The 11,084-nt window shown below is 41.1% G+C and overlaps 1 protein-coding gene across 1 annotated transcript in view; it reads right to left on the bottom strand.

Annotated features, from left to right (window-relative positions):
* MRPL3 (mitochondrial ribosomal protein L3) overlaps nt 1-8,690 on the bottom strand; it is a 66,945-nt gene extending 58,255 nt beyond the window's left edge. The window contains exons 1-3 of the mRNA XM_036894764.2: nt 8,462-8,690; nt 7,347-7,531; nt 6,217-6,308 (exon numbers count right to left, since the gene is read on the bottom strand). Coding sequence (XP_036750659.2) covers nt 6,217-6,308; nt 7,347-7,531; nt 8,462-8,553 — 369 coding nt within the window. The 5' untranslated portion in view covers nt 8,554-8,690. The remainder of the gene's footprint in view (nt 1-6,216; nt 6,309-7,346; nt 7,532-8,461) is intronic.
* Between the last annotated feature and the right edge of the window lie 2,394 nt (nt 8,691-11,084).

Raw genomic sequence — 11,084 nt, forward strand, 5'->3', positions numbered from 1 at the left:
ATGCCAAGCACATGTGTGCTTATACCTGTGTGCTTGGCCCACTGGCTCTGACACTGGAGACAGGCACCACAGACAGGAATTAGGAAACAGATCTTTCCTCCCCAACAGGCACCAGCTCAGCTCCCCTATGACCTCCAACCTCACTCAAGCGGTTGAGCAGCTCCAGAGACTGGAGCTTCTGGGCACCACTGGGCACCACACAGAAATATGAAACGTCAAAAGAACATGGTTCAGATCAAAATGTCACAAACTCTAGAAAAGGGGTCAAATGAAACTGAACTCACCAATCTGCCTGAGAGTTCAAAATAAAAATCATAAGCATGCTTATGGAGGTGCAGAAAAATATTCAAGAACTCAGGAACAAATTTAAGTCGGAGATTCAATCATTAAGAAATTCCATATCTGAAATGAAACATACATTGGAGGGATTTAAAAGCAGATTAGATGTAGTAGAAAAGATGGTAAATGGAATAGAAATTAGAAATGAAGAATACAAAGAAGCTGAGGCACAGAGAGAAAAAAGGACCTCTAAGAATGAAAGAATATTGAGAGAAATGTGTGAACAATCCAAACGGAACAATATTCGTATTATAGGGGTACCAGAAGAAGAAGAGAGAGAAAAAGGGATAGAAAGTGTCTTTGCAGAGGTAATTGCTGAAAACTTCCCCAATCTGGTGAAGGAGATAGTATCTCAAGCCACTGAGATGCACAGATCTCCCAACACAAGGGACCCAAGGAAGACAACATCAAGACATATAATAATTAAAACGGCAAAGATCAAGGATAAAGACAGACTTTTAAAAGCAGCTAGAGAGAGAAAAAAGATCACATACAAAGGGAAACCCATCAGGCTATCATCAGACTTCTCAACAGAAACTTTACAGGCCAGAGGGGAGTGGCATGATATATTTAATGCAATGAAGCAGAAGGGCCTTGAACCAAGAATACTATACCCGGGAAGGTTATCATTTAAATTTGAAGGAGGGATTAAGCAATTTTCAGATCAGAAAAAGTTGAGAGAATTTAACACCCACAAACCACCAATACAGTGCATTTTGGAGGGACTAATATACATGGAAGTATTCCTAAGGCTAAATAGATGTCTATCCCAAGAGATACACAAAGAGTACAGAATATGATTCATAACATACAAAGAATGGAGGAGGAAGAAAAATGAGAAAAAAAATTATATTTGTAATAGCACATGAACGGAGTTAAATAAGACTGTTAGATGGTAAGGGAATTACCCTTGAACATTTGGTAATCATGAATCTAAAGCCTGCAGTGGCAATAACTACATACCTATCAATAATCACCTTAAATGTAAATGGTCTGAATGCACCAATCAAAAGACATAGAGTCACTGAATGGATTAAAAAACAAGACCCATCTATATGCTGCCTACAAGAGAATCACTTAAAACCCAAAGACATACACAGACTGAAAGTAAAGGGATGGAAAAAAGATATTTCATGCAACTAACAGGGAGAAAAAGCAGAAGTTGCAGTACTTGTATCAGACAAAACAGACTTCAAAACAAAGAAAGTAACAAGAGGCAAAGAAGGACATTACATAATGATAAAGGGGTCAGTCCAACAAGAGGATATAACTATTATAAATAACTATGCACCCAACACAGGAGCACCTACATATGTGAAACAAATACTGACAGAATTAAAGGGAGAAACAGAATGCAATGCATTCATTTTAGGAGACTTCAGCACAACACTCACTCCAAAGGACAGATCAACCAGACAGAAAATAAGTAAGGACACAGAGGCACTGAACAACATATTAGAACAGATGGACCTAATGGACATCTACAGAACACTGCATCCAAAAGCAACAGGATACACATTCTTCTCAAGTGCACATGGAACATTTTCAAGAATAGATAATATACTAGGCTACAAAAAGAACCTAAGTAAATTTAAAAAGATTGAAATTGTACTAACCAGATCACAAAGGTATGAAACTAGAAATAAATTACACAAAGAGAATGAAAAAGCCCACAAAAACATGGAGGCTTAATAACATGCTCCTAAATAATCAATGGATCAATGACCAAATAAAAACAGAGATCAAGCAATATATGGAGACAAATGACAATGATAATTCAACAACACAAAATCTGTGGGAGGCAGCAAAGGCCGTTTTAAGAGGGAAATATATTGCAATACAGGCCTACCTCAGGAAAGAAGAACAATCCCAAATGAACAGTCTAAACTCACAATTGATGAAACTAGAAAAGGAAGAACAAATGAGGCCCAAAGTCAGTAGAAGGAGGGACATAATAAAGATTAAAGCAGAAATAAATAAAACTGAGAATAAAACAACAGAAAGCATTGATGAAAGCAGGAGCTGGTTCTTCAAGAAAATAAACAAAATAGACATCCCCTAGCCACACTCATCGAGAAAAAAAGAGAGCCTACACACATAAACAGAATCAGAAATGAGAAAGGAAAAATCACTATGGACAACACAAAAATACAAAGAATTATGAGAGAATACTATGAAAAATTATATGGTAAAAAACTGGGTAACCTAGAAGAAATGGACAACTTTCTAGAAAAATACAACCTTTCAAGGCTGACTCAGGAAGAAACAGAAAATCTGAATAGACCACTCACCAGCAAAGAAATTGAACTGGTAATCAAAAAACTACCTAAGAACAAAACTCCTGGACCAGATAGTTTCACTGCTGAATTTTATCAAACATTTAGTGAAGACCTAATACCCATCCTCCCTAAAGTTTTCCAAAAAATAGAAGAAGAGGGAATACTCCCAAACTCATTCTATGAGGCCAACACCACTCTAATACCAAAACCAGGCAAAGACATCACAAAAAAAGAAAATTACAGACCAACATCCCTGATGAACATAGATGCAAAAATACTCAACAAAATATTAGCAAACTGAATTCAAAAATACATCAAAAAGATCTTCCATCATGATGAAGTGGGATTCATCCTAGGGATGCAAGTATGGTACAACATTCGAAAATCCATCAACATCATCCACCACATCAACAAAAAGAAGGACAAAAACCACAGGATCATCTCCATAGATGCTGAAAAAGCATTTGACAAAATTCAACATCCATTCATGATAAAAACTCTCAACAAAATGGGTATAGAGGGCAAGTACCTCAACATAATAAAGGCCATATATGACAAACCCACAGCCAACGTTATACTTAACAGCGAGAAGTTGAAAGCTTTTTCTTTAATATCGGGAACAAGACAAGGATGCCCACTCTACCCACTTTTATTCAACATAGTTCTGCAGGTCCAAGCCATGGCAATCAGACAACACAAAGAAATAAAAGGCATCCAGATTGGCAAAGAAGAAGTCAAACTGTCCCTGTTTGCAGATGACATGATATTGTACATAAAGAACCCTAAAGAATCCACTCCAAAACTACTAGATCTAACATCTGAATTCAGCAAAGTAGTGGGATACAAAATGAATAAACAGAAATCTGTTGCATTCCTATACACTAACAATGAACTAATAGAAAGAGAAATCAGGAAACAATTCCATTCATAATTGCATCAAAAAGAATAAAATACCTAGGAATAAACCTAACCAAGGAAGTGAAAGACCTACACCCTGAAAACTACGGGGCACTCTTAAGAGAAATTAAAGAGGACACTAATAAATGGAAATTCATCCCATGCTCCTGGCTAGGAAGAATTAATATTGTCAAAATGGCCATCCTGCCTAAAGCAATCAACAGATTCAATGCAATCCCTAGGAAAATACCTACAGCATTCTTCAATGAACTAGAGCAAATAGTTTTAAAATTCATATGGAACCACAAAAGATAGCCAAAGCAATCCTGAGAAGGAAGAATAAAGCAGGGGGAATTGTGCTCCCTTACTTCAAACTCTACTACAAAGCCACAGTAATCAAGACAATTTGGTACTGGCACAAGAACAGACCCATAGACCAGTGGAACAGAATATAGAGTCTAGATATAAACCCAAGCATATATGGTCAATTAATATACAATAAAGGATCTATGGATATACAATGGGAAAACGACAGCCTCTTCAACGGCTGGTGTTGGCAAAACTGGACAGCTCCATGTAAGAGAATGAAACTGGATTACTGTCTAACCCCGTACACAAAAGCAAACTCAAAATGGATCAAAGACCTGAATATAAGTCATGAAACCATAAAACTCTTAGAAAAAAACATAGGCAAAAATCTCTTGGACATAAACATGAGCAATTTCTTCATAAACGTATCTCCCGGGGCAAGGGAAACAAAAGCAAAAATGGACAATTGGGATTATAGCAAAGTAAAAAGCAAAGGATACCATCAGTAGAATAAAAAGACATCCTAAAGTACGGGAGAATATATTCATAAATGACATATCTGATAAGGGGCTGACATCCAAATTATATAAAGAGCTCACGCATCTCAACAAACAAAAAGCAAACAAGCTAATTAAGAAATGGGCAGAGGAGCTGAACAGACAGTTCTCCAAAGAAGAAATTCAGATGGCCAACAGGCACATGAAAAGATGCTCCATGTCGCTAATCATCAGAGAAATGCAAATTAAAACCACAATGAGATATCACCTCACACCAGTTAGGATGGCAAACATCCAAAAGACAAACAACAACAAATGCTGGTGAGAATGTGGAGAAAGGGGACCCCTCCTACACTGCTGGTGGGAATGTAAACTAGTTCAACCATTGAGGAAAGCAGTATGGAGGTTCCTCAAAAACTAAAAATAGAAATACCACTTGACCCAGGAGTTCCATGCCTGTGAATTTACCCTAAGAATGCAGGAACCCAGTTTGAGAAAGACATATGCACCCCTTTGTTTATCTCAGCACTATTTACAATAGCCAAGAAATGGAAACAACCTAAGTGTCCATCAGTAGGTGAATGGATAAAGAAGAGGTGGTACTTATACACAATGGAATATTATTCAGCCATAAGAAGAAAACAAATCCTGCAATTTGCAACACCATGGATGGAGCTAGAGGGTATTATGCTCACTGAAATAAGCCAGGTGGAAAAAGACAGGTATCAAATGGTTTCACTCATCTGTGGAGTATAAGAACAAAGAAAAAAACTGAAGGAATAAAACAGCAGCAGACTCACAGAACCCGAGAATGGACTAACAGTTACCAAAGGGAAAGGGACTGGGGAGGATGGGTGAGAAGGAAGGGATAAGGGGAAAATGGGGCATTACGATTAGCACACATAATGTAGGAGGGTGGACACGGGAAAAGCAGTATATACAGAGAAAACAAGTAATGATTCTATAGCATCTTACTATGCTGATGGACAGTGACTGTAATGGGGTATGTGGGGGGGGACTTGATAATGGGGGGAGTCTAGTAACCATAATGTTGTTGAAGTAATTGTACAATAATGATATCAAAATAAATGTACTAAGAGCTATAGGCCCTGTGCCTATTAATGCCACTTATGTGCATGAGCCCTCATTCTAATCACCATCACGTGTCTCTTCACTTGTCTAAGACTAGGCCCCAAGGATGAGCTGAGTCATCCAAAGTGATTTGGGGATGATGGTTTCCAAGTCTATCATTTCTTTCTGTATCATAATTAACATAAAGACAATAAGTAGCTGTTGAACATATATTGGAAATTTAACATTATTTTAAGAGCTTGATGTTTAACATTTTGTGCAATCATCAAAAGAACGTTTTGAGGTAGGTAATAATTATTTCCCTCACAGAATAAAATCATATATTTTATAGACAAGGCACAGTACTCCAAGGAACACAGGTAGGAAGTGGTAAAACCAAGATGTGAAGTCAGGTATTCTGGGCCCAGGGCCCACATTCTTAACCATTAGTTTACCTTATCTCAGAACAAAGTGCTGCTTCTCTAGATAAGAAAGTCACATTCTGAGTTAGCAAATGATCAAAATTATAATTTGGAGTTGGAAAACTCCATAAATGAAAACAAGATGGGGTGAGATTTTTTTTTATTATTATGAATTACACTCATATCTGTGAGAAGCTAGTTACAATCTTTTTTTGTTCACTGAGGCAATATCAGTGCCCAAGCAAGAGTGAGAACATTCACTGAACCTGTAAGAAGAGAGCTTGTCAGTGTTCATGCCTAACATCACACTATTCTTCACCACAGTTATGTTTCAGGATAGAAAGCCTGCCTGTTTAGGTTTGCACCCATCCAGATCCACTACATGTTCTGTTTCCTTCTTACCTGAAGTAATGTGACCACATGCTTTTGACCGTCTTTAGTCCATAAAGGCATCATGCCCAGCTTCAGTGCAATAAGGCCTACTCTGGAGGAACCTCGCAATTAAAAACAAATCAGTGTTACTACAAGCTTTCTCAACATTTGCCAACATGATACAAGAGTATTTCCTAAGCTGTTGCTTTGCTATAAGGAGCAGGCAGATAAGAGACATGCTAATATATTTATAGAGTAAAAGACAACTACTTCTTAAAGATCTAAATGCCTTCAATGCCTAGCACAATATATTGGTGCTCATTGTCTCTGCAAAAGAAAAAAAATATAAGAACTGTACAAAATAAACAAAATAGGTAAACTAATATATTCTAGTTTTAAATTAACAGTATTAATAGAAAGCATGATAAATCCATCATTATGCTTTGCTTTCCTATTATTACTCATATCCAACCTCATTAACCAGAAACATTTACCATTCAACTCTAAGAAGTTACCCAGGGTTATAAAGATGACACAAGTGGTCATGCTGGCAAAATACATCAGCCTCCACCATGACACTTAGATTTGCTGCATAAATTGGTAAAGCTGCTCCACTAATAACTTGACCATTACACAATTCAACTCTAATAATAAACCGCAACCAGAGACCACATTTTCAACAGGAAAGGCATTATTCTTCTTGGTCTGGCTGTACGTGGATTCATCACTCTGATTCTGGGGTTCTGCTTGGCAAACCTAGAGTGCTACAACATCCCGAATGAAAACATCTGGGTGAGATGTTTCTAGTTAATGACGTTGGATATGAGATACATTACAGTTTAGCTCATACTCTTCCAGCTTTTCTTCCCTGATTTATTTTATAGCCCTTTTTATCTGAAGGAAAAAAAAATATAATGCAAAATGATTTTCCTTTCACCTACAATACAGTTCCTTGAGGAAGTCTTGGCTATCATCAGACATTCACTAACAGTAGGCTGGGATGCTAGAAATAAACTGACAAACCAAACCACAATGAAACAGACACAAGACAGGGAAAATAAAGTCAAGAGGTGATCAATTTATCAAGTAGTTACTATGAGTTTGAATGTGCTAGCCACACAGTAATTAGGCATGAGAACTATCAAATACAAAATAACCACCTGGTTCCCAAGGACGCACAGGCCACGGCTCATCTTTCAGAGGACACAGTTTGCTTGCTAACTGGGCTTTATTTTCATCAGAAACCAACTGCTTAACAAGCGGAACATTTTCTTCAGAAAGATGCTCATCCCACCAAGTACTGCTCTTGCCATGGAGACTTCTAATCAAAAGCCAGATGTCTGTTCTGTAAAAATAAAAATTAGAAAATAAGCAATTGAAAAGCTTCCCCTATTACTGTAGGGAAGAGGGATAACATGAGAGGGAAGTGTAGTCAGGGCCTTAGGAAAGGGTTTGGATTTTGTGCAAGTTTATTTTTTCCCTGCCATTCCTTATAATAATAATGGGGCCCACATTCTAATTGTTAATGAAACATTCTCCATCTTCTCCTCTGGGATAAACAGATTTGTAATAAAAATAAAGATTTCTGCCTAGACACAGGAGAAACACTGACCCATCTGAATGTGTGCCTTGATTGTTTGTATGCAGTAGAAGTTAACAGAATGTAGGATGTGAATCTTTCTCTAAGATCATCTCTTCCCTGTAACATGGCCTAGGCTTCACGTTAGGCCTAGGTGAAGAAAACGGGGTTGCACATTTTAAACTCCACAGTAGACATGACTTTTGATCAGCTGAACGCAGCAAGAAATACCTTAACGGTTGGAGGTCAAGCCGAGGCGTGTAATTCCTGCACGGAGGGTCAGAAAACAAGTAAAGCCTTATCCCCTCCTTGCAGTCAGGCACATCAAGGTCAGAGTTCCGATCCTGCACTTACTAATTGAATGACCTTGGGAAAATTACTTCTCCAAGCCTCCATTTACTCTGCAAGACTGTAAAATGGAAGACCTCTGCCGCGAATTTCCACGAGCTAAGGCGCCTAGTAACCCAGCAGAGCCTCTAGCACAGACGACGCTCACAGACCGGCCGACACTACCCCGGCCCATTGCCTGGTAGTGCCCTGCCAGTCACCGGCACCAAACTCGCCCCTTCGGTCTCTCACAACGCACGTCTCCGCGGCAGGACCCTCCGCCCTCCGCACCCCGGGTGTGGGGAGCCCCGTCCCCCGCGCAGGGAGGGCCACGCCGCCACGACGAGCACGCGTCCTGCGGGTGCCCACCTGCTCTCCGAGCCCAGGGCGGTGCCTAGGCCGCTCGCACTGCGGCCCAGCACCGGGGCGCCGGCCGCAGCCAGCAGCCTCCAGGCCGGCATGGAGGGGCCAGGAGGACTCGCCGGCTCCGCTTCTGGGTGCCGCACCGCACCTCCTGCGGGGCTCCGCGGCCGCCCGCCTCCGCCGCGCAGCGTCCAGGGACACGGCCTTCCGCGACGGAAGGAGAGCCGCCGCGGGCACTTCCGGTCCGTTCTCCGCGGGCTCCGGGCACCGCGGTCGGCCCCCTAGCTAGAGTTCCAGTGTCGGAGGAGCTTCCCTGCTGACCCGGGGCGGGACGGCGAGCTCAGGACTGACTCCGCTCTCCGGCGGCAGAGAAATAGGGATGTTCGGAGTTTAAACTTTAGAAGAACGAGGCGAACTAGGGACAGGCGTCCTAAGGAAGCGAAGTAATTTCTGAATAACGCCCGTTGTGACGTGGTCCATTAATATTCCTGTTTTGGTTTGTGTTGAGAACAACCCTGTTAGGAAATTATTTCTGTGATACAGATGAGGGAACAGAGACCCACCGCGCTGGGGCTGGTCCGCAAACGCGCAGGGCCGGAGCTGAAGCGAGCCTGGCAGGTATTAACAGAATAGGGCCAGGGGATGAGGCTAGTCAGATCTTTAGTAAAAAGAGGCGTCGCTACTTCTGTCTTGGCGTCTTCGGTGGCGCCTTGTAGGGACAGCCAGCGCTCATGGCCCCGACTGAACATAGCTCCGGAGAGATGCCAACTGTCCAGCCGCGAACGAGCCACTTAGAAAGAGTATCCTTGCAGATGACTGCAACTCATGAAAGACGCTGAGTCTGAACCACTGAGCCAAGGAATTCACGGGTTCCCGACCAGAAGAAATGGCCCAGGAGAAGAAATTATTATTCCTACTTTGGGTCACTAAGTTTTAGGTGATTTGTGATGCAGCAATAAATAGCAAATACACATTATGTAGGAGCAAACCCTTGCCCTGGATTCCAGACCCATCCTAATCACCGAGAGTGTGCCTTGCACACCCATTCTACAACTCCAAAAGTCTGTTTCCTTATTTGTCAAATGGGAATTTGTCGAAATTTGGAAATAAGAACTTGAAAACGGTAGCTAATTCAACACCCTCTTTTTACTAGAGATCTGGCTAGCCTGGGTTCAAATCTGGCTAGCCTATGGTCAATCCTGATCACTACTTGGACTTCAGTAGTCTCAAAAACTTTGCTTTGCTTGATCTTCCATTCTACCAGTTGCTGTTACCATTATCCTAGACACTTCCAAATAATACTTTGGGCCTTGGTGGAAAAATTACATTTCTTCATCCTAGCCAAGCTACCCAGCTCTCTTAAGAATGGCTCTTCACTGAACAAACATGTCTTGAGGTATGCTACATGTAAGAATCTGGTGAGGGGGGTGGTGCGGGGAAGACGTGCCTGCTGCTGCCAACAGCTAGCGTTTCTAGTACAGTACGCTATAGGATGTCCTCAGGACTGGGGATGTCCATCAGTCAGAGACCAACCACCAGGAGCGCACTTGACTTCAAGCAAGTTAAGTTTGATTAGCTTACTATAGCAAGAGAGAGCATATACCTGAGGACATTTCTATACGAATAAATTGGAGGATCTGCTTGTAAGTTGGAACTTATGCTGCATGATTTTAAGGTGTCATGAGGTAGGAGTGAGCTACTTAGGAAGGGGAACTTATTTTGCAATGCTATCAAGAAGCAAGGCAACTCAGCAATTAGGCATCTCAATAATTTTGTTCTGGAGGCAAGAAGAAGATGGGGTGATGTTGGTTAGAAAGCAGAAATTACTCAGAAGAACTGTTAGTCATTTTGTAGTAGTGGTGTGGCCTTGGATATGGTCTGCTAGAAATACTGTGTTGACATTCTATTATAAACACTGCAGTCTGATTACTAACAGGATTCATTTTCACTCTTTCAGTATATTTTCTCAAACTTTAAAACAACCCTATGTGATAATACTATAATTATCTCTCATTTTACAGTTGAGAAAATAAACACAGAGCACTACATATCTGAAGGTCACTCAGCTAGTAAGTGGTAGAGCCAAAATTTAAATCTCAGCAGTGTGACCATAAAGCTTGTCCTCAAAGCTGTTTTATTTCTTTGGGTCTCTGTGAAAAATACATCTCCTCACTTGCATTCAATCCCTGTATGGCTAGAGAGGAAAAGCGGTAAGTAAACATCACATATGCTGGTCTCTGAGGATCAAGGAGGCAGCCATTCTGTCTAACCTTTGCCCCAAGTGCCAAATCTCTCCCAGTCCATAATGGCGACCTTGAGTCAATGAAACCCTTAGTAGGCACCATTGCTAAACAGAATCAAAGGAAAATGTGCTTTGTGTACATAGTCCACATATCCTAATTGCCAGCCAGGCCCGGGAAGTGTCATCATACTTGATCTGTTACTATGATGTTAAGGACCAGGTCCAGGTTTTTGAGAGACTCTGCGAGGCACTCCTTTAGGAGAAACTCCTGTAGGGCACTTGGACACTGAGCTTTAGCTTCCAATCATTACTGATGTCACCTTTCAGAGACTGCCTTAGACCTGGGAACACTGATACTATTTCCCTTTCTGGAACTTCAGTTTCTTG

Source organism: Manis pentadactyla, chromosome 14, assembly GCF_030020395.1.
Source record: "Manis pentadactyla isolate mManPen7 chromosome 14, mManPen7.hap1, whole genome shotgun sequence".
NCBI classification, from domain to species: Eukaryota; Metazoa; Chordata; class Mammalia; order Pholidota; family Manidae; genus Manis; species Manis pentadactyla.